Source organism: Mastomys coucha, unplaced genomic scaffold (assembly GCF_008632895.1).
Source record: "Mastomys coucha isolate ucsf_1 unplaced genomic scaffold, UCSF_Mcou_1 pScaffold21, whole genome shotgun sequence".
Classification (NCBI taxonomy): domain Eukaryota; kingdom Metazoa; phylum Chordata; class Mammalia; order Rodentia; family Muridae; genus Mastomys; species Mastomys coucha.
Window position 1 is genome coordinate 172186044 of NW_022196904.1, and position 16788 is coordinate 172202831.

General features: G+C 45.9%; 1 protein-coding gene across 4 annotated transcripts in view; it reads left to right on the plus strand.

Moving 5' to 3' along the window:
- Dntt (DNA nucleotidylexotransferase) overlaps window positions 1-16788 on the plus strand; it is a 39434-nt gene that overhangs the window by 19740 nt on the left and 2906 nt on the right. Inside the window, exons 7-11 of one of the 4 annotated variants that reach the window (XM_031384830.1) lie at window positions 351-483; window positions 1672-1780; window positions 7793-8038; window positions 9018-9101; window positions 11988-12267. In XM_031384830.1, the coding sequence (XP_031240690.1) occupies window positions 351-483; window positions 1672-1780; window positions 7793-8038; window positions 9018-9101; window positions 11988-12074 (659 nt within the window). In that variant the 3' untranslated portion in view covers window positions 12075-12267. Of the gene's footprint in view, window positions 1-350; window positions 484-1671; window positions 1781-7792; window positions 8039-9017; window positions 9102-11657; window positions 11700-11987; window positions 12268-16788 lie in introns of those variants that run through there. The other 3 variants (XM_031384831.1, XM_031384833.1, XM_031384834.1) reach the window with 3 other exon arrangements.

A 16788-nucleotide genomic window follows, 5' to 3' on the forward strand; every position in this document is an offset into this window, starting at 1 on the left:
GGAGGAGGAAGAGGAGGAGGAAGAGGAGGAGGAGGAGGAGGGAGAGGAGGAGGAGGAAGCACTGGATTTCCATTATAATATCAGATAGGAACAGTTTAGATTCCAGAAGGATCTGAATACTTTCCCCTTGATAAGAATATTGCAGACTTCTCCATGAGAAGTCAAAGCTCCTTTGTAACCATGAAAAACCCACAAGCAAATGGACAGGGCAATGCCATAGATTACTGTGCTCTCTGTACAGAGTCTGCCCAATGCCTAAGAGCACTGTATGAGACAGCATCCTCTCCCGTTGACAGCTGGCCCTCTTACGTGTGCCTTTCTCTCCACTGGCCTGTCAAATGGCCTCTCAGGATTCCTCTACTATGAAGACCTCGTTAGCCGTGTGAGCAGGCCAGAGGCAGAGGCTGTCAGCATGCTAGTTAAGGAGGCAGTTGTAGCGTTTCTTCCAGATGCCTTGGTCACCATGACTGGGGGGTTCCGCAGGTAAGTGACCTCTTCTACTTGCCTCTGAGACGGTGCGAAAGGCCTGTTCTGACTTGGTGCCCACCTCACTCTGCAGCTTTGGCTCCTGCCTCCTGTGTCTTGTGTCAGAGCCCCCAAATAGCTTGGCACCCCCTACACAGAGCTGTTTCTTGCCTCTGTGACTTGGCTCAGGTGAAACTTTCTCTACAGTTTGGTGAATTTGACACTTGTCTGACTTCTCAATCCCATAAATTCAGTTTAGATGCTGCCGCCTCCAGAAAGCCCTCCCTGACTCCCTTTTGCTCTGAGCAGGATTAGGGATTTTCCTCTGTGCTTCCCAGATGTCCGCTACACTGTGTGAGCTTTCCCTGTGGAGTTAATGGGGTTTAGTTCCTACTGAGACCAGGGTGTGAGCCTGATCACTAAGTAGATGCTCAAGAGTCAAAGAATAACTCAATGAACAACTCTTCTGCAGTGTATTTCTTCAGTTGGATACAAATGCCTCCATTTCAGAAAGGGACTTGCCCTTCCCACCTCTCACCTACTTCCCCTGACACCATACCTGGTCACTTGCATCGAAGAGGACTAAACTAAAGAGACTTTTCTGAGCTGAGTTTATCACTCAGTTGTCAGAGTGCCTACTTAGCATGAAGGAAGCCTGGCTTTGATTCCCAGTATCCAATAAACCAGGTATGGTGACATATTCCTAAAATCCCAGCACTTGGGAAGTAGAGGCAGGAAGACAAGAAATCCAGGGTCATGCTCAGCTTCATAGTCTGCTCAAAGCCAGCCTGGACCATATAAGACCCTGTCTTTAAAAAAGTGACAAAGAAAAATCTCTCCAGCCATACCATAATTCCAAGAAGGCTACCTTGTATGGCATTACCAAAGCTCTTGGTTGGCTACTTATTGGCATATATGTTTTTCCATATATGTGATGCATATAGAAGTAATATCTGTTACTTTCTTTCCACCCATATACAACAACATACATTATCGATAAAGTTTTCTTCTGTCACAAACCTGTTTTGCAAGAAGTGAGTTGTACAACCAGGAATAGCTGGTTTTAAAATGTTGCAAGTATTTTGAACCACAAATCTTACACTTGGGACATAGTAACAAGAGATTTGTTTTGTTGTTTTTAAATGGAAGGCTAAAAGTTGAACTGATTTACTTTTTGTGCTTTTTTTCCTTGTTTTTTTAAATTAGGGGTAAGATGACTGGACATGACGTGGACTTCCTAATTACCAGCCCAGAAGCTACAGAGGATGAAGAGCAGCAGCTCTTGCATAAAGTGACGGACTTTTGGAGGCAGCAGGTAAGGAGGCCAGATGGCACCTGCCATTTAAGGCTGTCTTAGCATTGATTTCTGCTTGTTTCTTTTTCTAGTGTGTGTGTGTGTGTGTGTGTGTGTGTGTGTGTGTGTGTGTGTGTGTGTGTGTATGTGTGTGTGTGTGTGTGTGTGTGTGTGTATGGTGTGTATATGTTTTTGTGTGTGTGCTGTGTATGTTATGTACTGTGTGTATGCGATGTGCATGTTTGTGTATATAAATATATATGCATACATATGTTGGGAGTAGTGGAGCCTGAGGTTGATTTTCAAAATCATCTTCAACTACTTTTCCACCTTATTCACTGAGGCAGGCTCTTTCAATCAAACCCAGAGCTCATCAATCTGGCTAATCCTACTAGCCAGCTTGCTCTGGGGATTCCTCGTCTTCACCTTTTGAGGCTGGAATTATAGGTAGACTGTCATGTCTACTGAACATTTATTTAGGTTCTGGGGATTTGAACTCTGGTCCCCTGTGCTTGTAAAACAGGTGCTTTAACCACGGAGCCATCTCCCCAGCTCCAAGCATTGTTAATTTTATGTATTACATGATCAGTGTACAGAGACTATCATTCTTGTTCATAACACTTCATCACAGCACCATGAGGCTGGCATGAAACTGACCAGCTTTGGGTCCTAGGCAACACTTTACAGGTATGCATCTTGTTTGAAGAAGGAAGATGATGAGGTCAAGCTGAACCCTGCAGAGGTCATGGCGAACTGCTTGCATGGGATGAAACCAAACCTGCCACTGAGCAGCCAGTTGTTAATGGTCAAAGCTGAGTTAAGCTAACCCCACAGCCAAAGTCTCTGGCTCTCTAGTCCAGCACCATTTCCTAGAGAGACTAAGGGCTCTTCCTGGGAACTTATGTGTCTGACTGAGTGGAGGAGGCTGGGCCAGAGTTTTCCTTGTACAGCTTCCCACCTTCCTGAGTGGACAGTATCTGCTGGGCATGGGCTCTACAAATGAAAACTAGATTTCAGATTCAGATCCAAGTTCATCTGTGAGACCATTCCATGTCCCCCTGTCCTTCTCAAGAGAAGGTGCCCAGGATAACTAGAACCCCTTCAGAGAAAGCAAGATAAGCTCAGCCAAGAGAAGACACGACAAAGACGAGTCATATTCCCCCCATCCTCTGCTCCAGAGCGGGGGCTGAGGTGGGGGAGGGATAGAGCAGGGGGAGATTAAAGACTCACTGAAAGACCAAAGGATACCTCTCCCCCCAGGCCTGTGGCCAAGGTTGGAACTCATTGATGTTTGTTTTTGTGCCATTGTCCCATGCTAAGATTGTCTGCTGGAGTGGAGAGATGAGAGAGGAGCCCTCTTTGCCTTGCTAGTTTCAAAGTAGTTTTCCTGTGAACCCTGGACAGAGATAGTTATTATAAGCCCAAGCCCTGCAGTGGGGGCCCCATAGTAAATCAGATCTAATCTAAGACTTTAGAAGTGGTGGTACAGCCTGAGATGGTCCCTAACAGTTCACAGCCCATTTGCTGTCTGTGCTAATTCATTTGCTGTCTGTGCAGATTCAATAAAAATCTCCAGAGTGTCTGACAAATAGCGACTATGATCAGCAGCAGCAGGATTGCTTATTGAACTCAGTTTGAGAGCCAAGCACTGGGGTGCAGGGGACCCAGGACCCAGCAGGCTAGCTCCTCTCCTTCCCTCACATACAAGGTGCCAGGTGATTTAGTGTCCTAGCCCTGGACCCATCCCTGAAGCCCTGGACCCATCCCTGAAGCCCTGGACCCACCTCCTGAAGCCCTGGACCCACCCCCAATATCTCAACTGTGAACTCATCTGAGTTCTTGCCATCTGGCTCCCACCTCCTCTTTACTCCCTTCCCTGCCAGCCTTACCCTGACTGTCGCTTTACAGATGGCTGTGAGCACAGCTTAGACAGTGCACACGTGTGTACTCACAGAACACACACAACATGCCCACAAGATGCTTAAATGTCTGAGAAGTAAGTTGAACAGCCTTCAGTGCATCCTCCTATCTAAATGGTGTCCTTTGGAGAAAACCCGTTGGTCAGAGGTAGGAGAAAAGGAGGTGAAGAGCTTAGAAATCTGATCTCTAGGGAGATTGATGTTCCCCAGACATTCATTCTGCCTGAATTCCAATCAGACTGCTGGCAGTTTACCTCAAAGGAAGGAGATTTCATGACTCAGGCTTGGGGTCAGTCCTGGTGAGTGGGCCCCAGGTACAGGGACCCTAAGTGCTTCATGGAGTTCATGGAACTTCTGGGAGATTCAAAATGTTAGGTCTACAGAGTCAGAACTAACCACAGTAGCGCACGCTTCTCACCTCAGCAATTCAGGAGGCTGAGGCATGAGTTCCATTCCAGGCTACCTAGAACCAAAAGGAGTTTAAACTGGCCATGAGCTTGGGTTCTGAATTCATAGATTCCACTGACCTCAGATAGGAAGAGATCATTTAAGAAAGAAAGAAGGAAAGAAAGAAAGAAAGAAAGAAAGAAAGAGAGAGAGAAAGAGAGAGAGAGAGAGAAAGAGAGGGAGAAAGAAAGGAAGAAAGAAAGAGGAAGAGAGAAAGAAAGGAAGAAAGAAAGAGGAAGAGAGAAAGAAAGAAAGAATGACCCACACCTATGCTGAGAATCTATAGGCACCTCCTATCATCAATCTCTAAATAATACAGTATGACAACAGTGCATGCATTTATATAGTATTAGGTAATTAATCTAGGAGTGATTGAAAGCCTATGGGGATGTGCGTGGCTCATATATAAACATTTGTACCTACCTGGAGCCTCCCTGCCGGGAGTAGGGTAGCGGTGAAGTCAGAGTAGGACTCTGTGATGGCTTAAAAGTCTGAGGGCTTAGAGCTTTCTAGCTCTCTAATGTACTGAAATGCTGCTGCTGATAACTTCTAAAAAGTCCTAAGAACTTTCTTGCTCTTTCTGAGGGTAAAAGACTGCTGGCTTAGGTGATTAACACCTGTAGCCTAACAGCAGAGGATTAATCCATGCAGCCTTTGTTCTGTCTCAGCAGGAACTGCTGGGCTCTAACTTTCAGCCTGCTTAGTCGAAAGTCACAGGAAGAGAAGACACTTAGAGAACTGATTATAGAATTTATTACTAAGTTGTGAAAAGTTTCTATGAAAGCTACCTAAGGGGAAAATTGAAAGGATCCTAAGTGGGGAAAGGGAAAATTTCTCTAAGTGGGGAAAGGGTAAAGATTCTACTCTATCTAGCTCTATCTAGCTCTTCTCTATCTAGCTCCTCCTCATCTCTTTGTCCCCAGTACTTTATTATACATCTTTCAGAATACATGATCGCATGTTACAAAGTTCATCACAAGTTCACACCAAGCATCAAATCATATATTGAAATAGAAGTTTACAACAGCGAATGTTTACATGCATATCCATTAGGAGTAATTATCTAGCTAAACATCCACTACCTGTCTCAGCCCCACAGGTTCACTGAAGGATTAAGATAATACCTAAGTTTTAAGTGAGGTTTTGTATAGATGAACCCAGTCAATATTTTATCTTCGGTCCTAGCACCTATAATAAGTCATTAGTCCCCCTTTTATGACCTTTGGTTAATTGTTTACAACCTCTTGGAATGTGCTCTGAATAGGAGAAAGTCTGGTTACCATCTAAGAGCAATTAACTGCTGACACTTGGGAGACTGGCAGAGTTCTCATTGCAGTTTTGACTATCAAAAAAGGACCTAGTAGCAGTCCCATTATAAAAGAGCTTAATAATCACTGATTTAATTTGAGGAATTCTATAGGATCATCATTAAGACTTAAGTCATCTATTTGTCTATATAGCATCACTACAAGACAGTACATCTTCATGGATCTGCAGAGATCTGCTCCAAAGGGGTGTGCTACTACTTAGTGATTGTTATATATGTGTAATAAAAACAGGAAAAACATATTAATAGCAGGAATCTTTCCTAAAATTAGTCCCATATAGCCTTGCTTAATAAGGGCTCGCCTGTCGCAGATTATATAATAATCTGAAGCAGGCATTTCAGGATGATCACCTGCTAGTTATTAGCTTGTCCTATTATGGCTTCTGACACTTACCACTTTGCAGGAAGAACTTGAACATCTGTGAATGATGCTACCAGGATGATTGCTAGATGACTGATGGGCGACTGAGGGATGACTGTGGAATGACTGAGGGATGACTGTGGGATGACTGAGGGATGACTGATGGATGACTGGGGGATGGCTGAGGGATGACTGAGGGATGACTGTGGAATGACTGAGGGATGACTGAGGGATGACTGAGGGATACCAGAGTGATGACTGAGGGATGCCTGAAGGATGACTAGGGATGACTGAGAGATGACTGAGAGATGGCTAAGGGATGACTGAGGGATGATTGAGGGATGGCTAAGGGATGACTGGGGGATGCCTGAGGGATGCCTGAGGGATGACTAAGGGATGACTGAGGGATGATTGAGGAATGACTGAGAGATGACTGAGGGATGATTGAGGGATGACTGAGGGATGACTGAGGGATGATTGAGGGATGACTGAGGGATGGCTAAGGGATGACTGAGGGATGACTGAGGGATGCCTGAGGGATGACTGAGAGATGGCTGAGGGATGACTGAGAGATGACTGAGGGATGACTGAGGGATGACTGAGAGATGACTGAGAGATGGCTGAGGGATGACTATGCAGTGACTGATGGATCACTGATGGATGACTATGGGATCATTGAGGAATGACTGAGGAATCAATGAAGGATGACCATGGGATCACTGAGGAATGACTTCCCCCACTTGAGTTTAGATACCAGATTGGTTCCTCTGAGGCGAAGATAGGAAAACTGAAAACAAAGATCAAGAATCCTGGCTGAATGATCCTCAGCCCCCTAACAACACCTCCTGCTGTTACACCATTGCTTGGGGTATCTTATGATTAATTGGCCCACTAAGTTGGAAGAGGTAGAGCCTCCCCCTTATATGAAGCAAAGCTGAACTGCCCTAACCGGCGTCCCCCCCCCCTCGGCTCCTTCAACCCCCATACCCTGGGAACAGAGTAAAGGAGTGGCAGGGGAAGCTACTTCCTAGCCTAGCCGCTGAGTTTCTCATAGGAAGACAACCATGGGCACCCATGGCCAAGCCTGAGCCCACCCTCAGAGCTGTTCCAGAAGAGAGAAATCACACTGAGAAATGGGGACAGGAAGGGGAACTGCAAACAGTAGGGACACCCAACAACAGCTGGCTCGGAAAGTTAGGGCCACATCTGAGGTGGCACCAGGCTCTACTTCAGACAGCACCCCGGAATCAGATGGAACACCCAAAGCCAGGTCAGGATCGATTCACCCAAGAATGTCCCCATCTGTCACCAGCCAGGTGCTACCCCTGTGTGTGGCACAGGAGTCCTAGGGGCCGGTGCTTACCTGGCATTCCTTTGAATTGCTTATTAATTTTCTGGACAGAAACTTGAGATAGAGCAGGCTTCGTGGGTCTCCTCCCACTGCCTCTGAGATGGAGAGAGAGTCCTTTCGGGAGAAGAAGCATTTCCAGGGCCGGGGTATACTCGGTGCTAGAGTGCATAGCTAGCAAGTGTAAGTCCCCGGGTTCAACCCCCCAGCACTGCAAAAACAATACAACAACAGATGTAGCAGGCCACCCTGTCCCCGCTGGGCCTGGGTTTCCAGATTACCCTTTGACCCAGTCCAGGTGATCTACATGAAGGGAAGAGTGTGGCTTTCTGTTCATAGTGGCTTTGCTTTAAAAGGAGCAAAGCTGTCCCTCAGAAGCAAACCAGGAGAGGTGGAGGCTCAGAACTTTTATTACTGGGGGGTTTGGGCTCAGCCCTTCTCATGCAGAAATTCCTTTTCTGTAGAGAGCATCATTTTACTACTACCTCCTCTCCCAGATGCTGGGGGAGGAAGAACAAAAATGGCCGGTGTCTGTTTAGCTCTGAAAAGGCTTTCTTAAGAGCTACCGTAATATCACGTGGGTGCAGCTCAGCCCCTTGGCTCTTTTCTAAACCCTCCCATTGCTTTTCAGGGGTTGCTTTTGTACTGTGACATCATAGAGTCGACCTTTGAAAAGTTCAAGCAGCCTAGTAGGAAGGTGGACGCTCTCGATCACTTCCAGAAATGCTTCCTGATTCTGAAGCTGCACCACGGGAGAGTGCACAGAGAGAAGAGCAGCGAGCAGGAAGGAAAGAGCTGGAAGGCCATCCGTGTCGATCTGGTCATGTGCCCCTACGATCGCTGGGCCTTCGCCCTGCTCGGATGGACCGGCTCCAGGGTAAGTCTTGTTTGCTATTAGCTTTCCTGGCTCGGGGGAGAGCTGACCACCGCGGACAGAAGGCTGAGAGAACGACGGGACCATGCCCCAAGCCTCTAAACTGGGGCATCGTACAGATACCTGGTCATGCGAGTTAGATTCATTTAGATTCCCAATGTGTGGTTCACGAAGCAAGCAGCAGTGGCCTTAGCTGGGGGCAGGTTAGATTTATAAATTCTCTACTGTATACCACGACCTCAGAAGCTCTATGCAGCTAAGCCCAGACAAGTGTGTTTGTAAAACCCCTAGGTAACTGAGAGGTATCTTAGTTGAGAGCCACTGAAACCCAAGAAGTGGCAGGGTGGGACAAAGCAAGCTCAGAGAAGCTAGGTAGTAGAGACCATAGAGAGGCACAAAATCTAGGTCAAGTTATCCCTTTATTATAATAATGATATTTAAAACTTAAGCCGGGCAGTGGTGGCACATGCCTTTAATCCCAGCACTTGGGAGGCAGAGGCAGGTGGATTTCTGAGTTTGAGGCCAGCCTGGTCAACAGAGTGAGTTCCAGGACAGCCGAGGTTATACAGAGAAACCCTGTCTCGAAAAACAAAAACAAGAAACAACAACAACAACAACAAAAACCTTAAAATGATTAAGGCAGCATTTTTTTCTGGACCAGTTATTATTCTAGAATCAATGTTCACACTGTCCGTTTAGCCATCCAATAGATAGATATTCATTCACACATCACCTGCTCCCTGCTGGACAGTGACTGACAAGGTTCCAAGCCAATCAGCTTCCTGTTCACACTGAGTTTCTATTCTAATACAAGGACCCCGAGCTCAGACACCCAGGAACTTTACCCTGGAGAAGAAAGTCACCCCAAGAATTTGTGTTAGAGACAGCAGTTTCAAACACCCAAGGGCCTCAGCTAGCTCTGAACACCGTATACCAGAAACAATCTGGACTGGACAGTAATTTGTCTTGATTCTCTTTGTAGCAGTTTGAGAGAGACTTGCGGCGCTACGCCACACACGAGCGGAAGATGATGCTGGACAACCACGCTCTGTATGACAAGACCAAGGTAGTGTTTCCTTCCTGAGATGGGCTACTGACCTTACCTGTAAGCCCTTCCCTTGGACAGATTTTATTTTTTAAAAAAAATATTTATTTTTCTTATAGTGGGGGAAATGGGTGCACATGCAGAATGGTTGCATGTGGAGTTCAGGGGAGCCAGTTTTGTCCTTCCACGTAGACCCTGGAACTCAGGGTCTCAGGTTTAGCAGCGAGTACCTTCACTTGCTGATCCCACTTACCCCATCCCTATCCCCAACCCGAACTGACTTTAGTGTCTAGGTTTGCTTCTTTGGGCTACAAATGTTCTATTCTCTGTGAATCACAGTTGAAAGGAGCTGGAAACATTGCCTCAATCCCTGCTGGGCCCAGGGTACAACTCCAGGGTTTCAGAGAGTAAGCTAATGGGGCTCTAGAACCAGCACATAGGTGAGCAGAGTTGAGTCAGCTGTGTTCCTGGTGTTTACAGTCACTTACTCCAAAGAAAATCAGGGATTCCCATAAATCATAAATGTCACAGGAATAACTACCCAATACAGGGGCAATCACCTTCTGAGTGGTTCATCAGTGGCTGTCTCCTGAACACAGGTGCCCAAAGGTGGATGGGAAGCCATCAAGCCCCAGTCACTTACCATGGGAGATTCGAGTGTCATTGGCACCTTGTTTAATTCATGCCTTAGAAAGTTAACATGTGGCTGATGGAGAATTAACAATTCTATCATTAAATCCATGAACAAAGAGGTCTACTCTTCTTACAGTGGTCAAGGGCATCAAATTAGGATTGGAGGGAGAAGAAGGCATAATAAAATCACTAAAAGCAAGAACTGATCTCTTCCCCCCTTAGGGGTTTATTATAGTTTAAAAGAAACGGTTATGTGTGGATATCCAACACTTAACCTAGAACTTTAAATAGACTGATAACAAGGCCTCTCTGGAGCTTTTGATTTCATTGGACTGAAGTGTGGTTCAGATTTCAATATGTTTTATTAGGGGGGGAGAGAGACAGACAGAGAGAGAGAGAGACAGAGATAGACAGAGACAGAGGTATAATGGATATCTAAGAAATGGATCTTCGGTAAAAATATAAAGGAGCTTGGCTAAATAAATAGTGCTGTCTCTAGGGTCAAAACTGGCTTCAGGTATGGCTATATCCAGGATCTCAGGCAGGTTTTCCAGCAAACTGTTTTGATTGTCAGACAAGGGTTTCCATGAATCCCTTTCTTCTGGTTATTCTAGCAGGGAGCTATCTTCTATAATAGTTTGTGCATGAGTTCTAACTGCTCCTTGACCAGGCTTGGGTCTTGTGCTCATCTATTAATCCATTGTACTTCTGATTGGCCAGGCATGGGTTGTGTGCTTCTCCCTAAAAATGGGAGCAGTCCCACAACTTCATGGATGGAGAGGCAAGGTAATCCTCATAGAAATTCAAGGTACTTCTCACAGAGAAGGAGGCAGAAGGTGCCGGCAGAATAGCCTCAGAGATTGAGCATGTAAGCAGAAGCAACTTCACAGAGTTCAGTTCAGGAAGGCTTGCGAGAGAATAAGTAATATTTAATCCGACAAGTGCCATCTCTGGGCCCAGGCCTGTGCTATGTATTAGAGGAGACTCAAGGGAAGAGGTGCCTAGTCTTGAAGAGCTCATGGGGTAGAAACTGGAGAGTGGGGCCATGGCAGGTGTGGGTGGCTGTGGAGAATGCAGAACATGCAGTAGGCTTCCCTTACCACAGTTTGCTCCTTTGCTGCACATTAGAATAACCTAGAACTTTAACTAGACTGATAACAAGGCCTCTCTGGAGCTTTTGATTTCATTGGACTGAAGTGTGATTCAAGCTTCAACATATTAGAGAAAGAGAGAGGGGAAGAAAGAGAGGAAGAGGAAGGAAGAAAGGAAAGAAGGAAGGAAGGACAGAGGAAGGAAGGAAAGGAAAGAAGGAAAGGAAGAAGGAAGGAAGACTCCATCATGAGGCTCCAAAGAGCAGTTATGGTTAAGAATAAGGAGACTAGTCTGGGGCGATCAGTGTTTAAAAAGCACTTGCTGCTCTTACAGAGGACTCATGTTCGACTCTTGGCACCCATGTGATGGCTCTGATGTCTTTTTTTGGTCTCCTCAGGCCCCAGGCATGCATGTGGGATATATATATATATATATATATACACACACACACACACACACACACACACATACACATACATATGAGATGCAGAGGCAGAGGCTTGGGCTATAGAGTGAGCCCTTAATTTCAACCACCCAGCCAACCAACCAACCAATCAACTGAAAAAGTCTTTATGCAGTTTTCATACTTTCCCATCCAAAGGTGAAATCGTGAGTCTTCCTCTGTTAGCAAATGACATATGGATCTTTTTCCCTAGTTATTCTTATTTGTGTGTGTATGTATGAGTGCATGTTTATGGATATGTGCGCATGTGTGTGTGGATACATGCGCACAAGTGTGTTACATATGGAGGGTAGAAGTCCACACTGGATGCCTTCCTCTAACATTTCCCCCTCCCCGCTGTTTTTGAGACAAGGACTCAGGAAAAAGATCCACGTGTCATTTGCTAACAGAGGAAGACTGTCACAATTTCACCTTTGGATGGGAAGGTGTGAAAACTACATAAAGCCTTGGTCAGTTGGGTGGTTGGGTGGTTGGCTGGCTGGCTGGCTAGCTGGGTGGGTGGTTGGTTGAAGTTAAGGGCTCACTCTATAGTCCAAGCCCCTGCCTCTGCATCCCAAGTGCTGGGATTCCAGGTGTGAGTCACCACAACTTGGCTTCCTCTGAAAAAGCAAGGTGGGATGCTTCGGCTGCCACTCATTCTAACGAGACAGTTCAACAAGTCTGCACTGAGGTGCCAAAGGGAAATGCCTGAGAGTGCGTGTTTCTCCTTGTATTTCCAGAGGATGTTTCTTGAAGCAGAAAGTGAAGAAGAGATCTTTGCCCATCTGGGATTGGACTACATTGAACCATGGGAAAGAAACGCCTAAGACGGAGTTGTTGACATTGTTCTTTTCAGGTTAGGCAAATTGTGCTCTGTGTTAGTAAAAGATAGCTTGGGAAAGTTTGGGATTCTTTGACCTCAGAGGATGCTGGCAAGTGGATCATAAGTATACTATGCAGAGAGAATATTCTAGAGCAACTTTGAAGTCTTGATAAACCAGGATGCAGCCATGGTTCACATTCTCAGGTCATCTGTCCTACTGCTTCATAGAATTCATAGTCTGTTTTTTGTTGTTGTTGTTGTTGTTTTGTTTTGATAAAAATGGTCTTGCCATTGGAGCACCATCCAGAGAAGTGCATCAAAGCCCACCTAACTCCTATGTGTCTGAATCTCTGTATATCGCCAATAAAAACAGGAAACAAAAGCATGACATTTTCTTTGCTTTGTTCAGTTATTTTATTTCTAAACACAAATGGAAAGCGTGTAAGAGTAAAAGCTTGTGGTTGATTTTGAAGGGACACCTGGGTGTCATTAGTACGTCATTGGTTCCCAAGAGGACCCTAGGTCTCTTCAGAAGTGCTGGGAGGCAGGGTGCTGACTCCTAGCTGTCTCCACTCTGCTCTGAGCTGGTTCCTTTCTCATCCAGCCCTAGCTGTATCAGGAAAGCATTCTTACTGCTTTCTCTTGAATGCAAAAGCAGATTACTAAACTATACAGCAGAGTCTCACATTTCCACCTGGAGCTCTTGGAGTGTGGGTTTCTTCATCTCAGGGAACCCATGGGAGGGACGTAGCCTGTGGAACATCCTTCACCTGATCCATTCTTACATCCTATGCCCTCCAGGAGGGCACAGGACAGATGCCCTGAAGGGGCCCAAAGGTCACCTATCGTAGTGACACCACTGTCTTCAGCCCACTGTAGAGCTGCAGGCAAACTGATGAGTGTCAGCCAGTTTCCAGGAGATGAGGCCTGGGAGGGAGTCATGCTGAGGAAAGAAAGTGGTGCCCCATGAGAAAGTGAGGTCTCTCACCACAGGGACCCTCATAGGATTCTCATAGGAGAATGGGAGGAATCTGGCCACCAGTTGTGCTTCTCCCCATAGAGGGTTAATCAGCCTGACCCAGATGCCTCTTCTCCAAGAGATGCTTTGCCATTTCTTAAGGCCTGGTCAAAAGACCAGAGAGGCCTTGGGTGGCAACAGGACAACCCGGACTGCCCCCAAAAGATTAGACTATTTCATACTATTGTTCCTCTCGTAAGAGTCAATCCATCTGGGCCTGTCACTCACTTGGCCAAGAGATCACCCCTCAGTAACGCTGTTTCGCCTAAAACTAAGGATTTGGGAGGAATACTTATCTGTCCCTTTAAGAAGGTGGTGTACTTCCCTCCCCCCCACCCCCGGCCCCCACAGAAACACCCCTTCTGTGAAGTTGCTTATAGAGCTGTTTTTGCAAATCTTTGTCAATCCTGCCTGCTTTGTGAAATTTACTCAAATATGCTTAACTTTTCCTTTTTTAAAAAAAGCTCTTTTTTTTTTTTTTTTTTTTTTTTTTTTTTTTTTTTTTTTTTTACTTTTGGATATAGGCCAGAGTGTGGGGCACGCTGTCTCTGGTGTTCCAGGCTTTCTTGTCTTTTCTCTGAAGACAAATCCCTCCACTTCCCATGTGATTGCTTGTCTGACAGCTGCTGCAGCCCTCCATGCCTAACCAGAAAGCCCTGTTCTTCTCTCTTCCTATACTTTCTCTTCCTCCCTCTCTTCCATGCATCTGGCAAAATTTAAAACTTTCTCCTTTCCTTTCCTTTCCTTTTCTTCTCTTAAATGCTAATAAAACTATCCCGAAGCTGCTATCTCAGCTATTTTTTAAAAAAATTCTCTCATTATTAGGGCCAAGAATATGAAGAGGGTAACCCCAAATTCCTTGGTAACATCCATATTGCAGCAGAACACCCTGAGGCTGGGCTCAGGCAGCACTGGGGGAGATAAAACTTCCATCTGTAGCACACAAAAGCAGCCTATTCCCTTAGGAAGTGAGATCAATAGCATCAATTCTGCCAGAGCCCAGGTCTCACGGGCATCCAGGCCACAAGCCCTAAGCCCAGAAGCACATGTGAGCCTGAAGTAGACATGTGCATAGGGTTGCTTGAATCCAAGCTCCTCCCAATACCTGAGGGGGTCTAGGAACAAAACCTTCAGGGTTGTCTAGCGGGGTAACAGAACATGCTGCCAACCCTTAAGGAGACAGGCCGTCCCACTGCTGATGACTGACAAATGCCTCTCCAGCCACTTTAGCTCTATCCATTACACCTGTAGATTCCTATGCCCGTGTTTGGACACGAGGGAGATCTGGGAGCACTGGTTTAGCCAATGCCATGTAGTTGGTTGTCATTCTGCCAACAGACGGGCTGCTGTGGTCATGTGTGAACCTTTGATGTCATGTCCCATGACTGGGGTACATACCTGCATGGAGAGGTGCTGAGTGATCCTCTTTGAATGACTGTGGCCACACAGTCCTTCCAGGAAGGTCTGCTGTGGTCAGAGGTGGGGGGCGGGGAGGGGAATTAACATGGGGTCCCTTAAGGATAATGCAAACTAAATTCAAGGAGTCTGGGGTCACAGGGGTCAGAGGCTCCCAGTCCCCTTCCCTGCCCAGCCTAACTGGAGTTAGAGATGACAGTCTACCATGGGATCTCATGACCCCTCATGACCAGAGAAAGCACTTCCTCAAAGCCCACTGAGGAGTGAACAAGGAGTGGTGAGTCAGAGCAGGGCCTGACTTATGCTCCAAATCCTGATCTTTTCAACGTATCAGTTTTCAAGAGGAAGAGAATGGAAGGAAGAAGGGAACTCGGCCACGAGGCTGCTTGAGTTTTCAGCATGGAGGGTCCTCTACTGCCTGTTAGGGAAGGGGCTTAACAGAAGTAGGGAAGCCCAAAGTGCTAGAGAAAGCATACAGGTTCTGGCCAGCATCTGAGGGAAGAGGCGGAGAGAAGGGAAAAGTTGCATCCTTAATGTAGGGAAAAAGAGCCACAGGTACTTTGTAGGTTCATACGACGGCTATTTATTTTCCCCTTATTACAAAATAGTCTTCGTACCAACAGAAATCCTGAACCTTGCAAGTTTAGTGAAAACAATTTGAAATGAAGTGCCGGGAGCCATGGCCTTAACCATGGCCTTGTGGAAAATTACTAGCTTACACATACAGCCCTGAGAGAACATGTGTAGTCTAACAGTAAGAATATTTGTGGGTGTGGAGGACACTGTGACCGCTGGTTCCAGAGACTAAAGATTGCCACCTGGCCTTCCGAAAGCCCCCGGGGCTCTTCCCTCCTCCTTGAAGTTTCCTCTTGTTTATGCTTATATTGCCATCCCTGAAGTAAAGTTTTCAGAGCTTGATCAGACAACTGACTTCGTGTCTCTTGTCCCATCTTAGTTTCTCTCCCCTGCTCTAGGTCCCTGCTGAATGCCCCACAGGTTGGAGCAATGAAGATTCTAAGCAATTGATTTTAAGTTGAACTAAAATGAAGAATCCAAAACAAACAAACAAACAAACAAAAAACAAAAAAAACCCAGTCATATCTTATTTTATAAGTTACAAGGCTTACTGATCTGTATATTTCAGTCAGGCCTCACAGTTGCCCTTGGGGGTCATTTTTATAAGTATAAAACTGAGGATATAAGTGACCAACATTCTAGGCTGGAGCTGAAACCCATATATGTCAAAGCCACAGTCTCAAGTTCTCAGGGAGTTCAAGGTCATTCTCCACCATGTAAGAGATGTGAACCTTTAGCATCCCGATTGAAGATGTTCAAATGTGCTTATCTAAGACCTCGGCCCATGAAACAACCCAAAATTGAATTTTAGAGGGGCTTTGAGAGGCAGCTATTGACATGTGATATTGTTGGGTTATTGGGTTTATAGAACCATTCTCTATTGCTCAAGAAATCAGACTAATTTCTGAACAACCAGGAAAGATGGTTCTCTGTCATATCAAGATGACTCAAGGAGATTGTGGATGTTTCCAGAGATGCCCTAAGGCTCTGCCACTGTGAATCATGGCCTGTTTCAAGGCAGGGGCCCTGCACTGGAAGGCTGTCTGGAGAAGTGAAGACACAGATCAGGCCTGAACTGGTTAAGTTGTCCCTAGATGGCCCTTGGATGGCCCATCCCTTTGCTCCTGTGTTCATCTTTGGTCCTCTTGATGTCTCTCCCTCACAAACATCTTTTCTTTATGGTACTTCCAAGCAAATGCCTCATTGCAAAGAAAAGTCATTAAAACACGAATATCAATTTTCTGTTAGTTTACTTCTCTCAGTGTTATGGTAAAATCAACTTAAGGGTAGGGAATGTTTATTTGGCTCACAGTTTGAGGGTTCAGTCCTAGAAAGGTGTGGCAGCAGGAGTGTGGGGCAGCTGGCCATACACTTTCTCTGTAGTCAGGAAGCAGATAGTGATGAGTTCTACGTGCTCAACTTGAATTCCTGGAACCCCAGGCTATGGAATGATGCAGGCCACATTCAGGCAGATCTTCTCACTCAGTTAAATCTTTCTGGAGGTGTGTCTCCTTGGTGATTCTAAACCCCATCAAGTTGACAATGAAGACTGACCATCTGGCACTTGAGCATCCTAAAGGTTAATGTGTAACGTGTAACATGGGTCATGTAACATGAGCATCCTAAAGGTTAATGTGTAATGTGTAACATGGGTCATGTAACATGAGCATCCTAAAGGTTAATGTGTAACATGTGACATGGGTCTCTG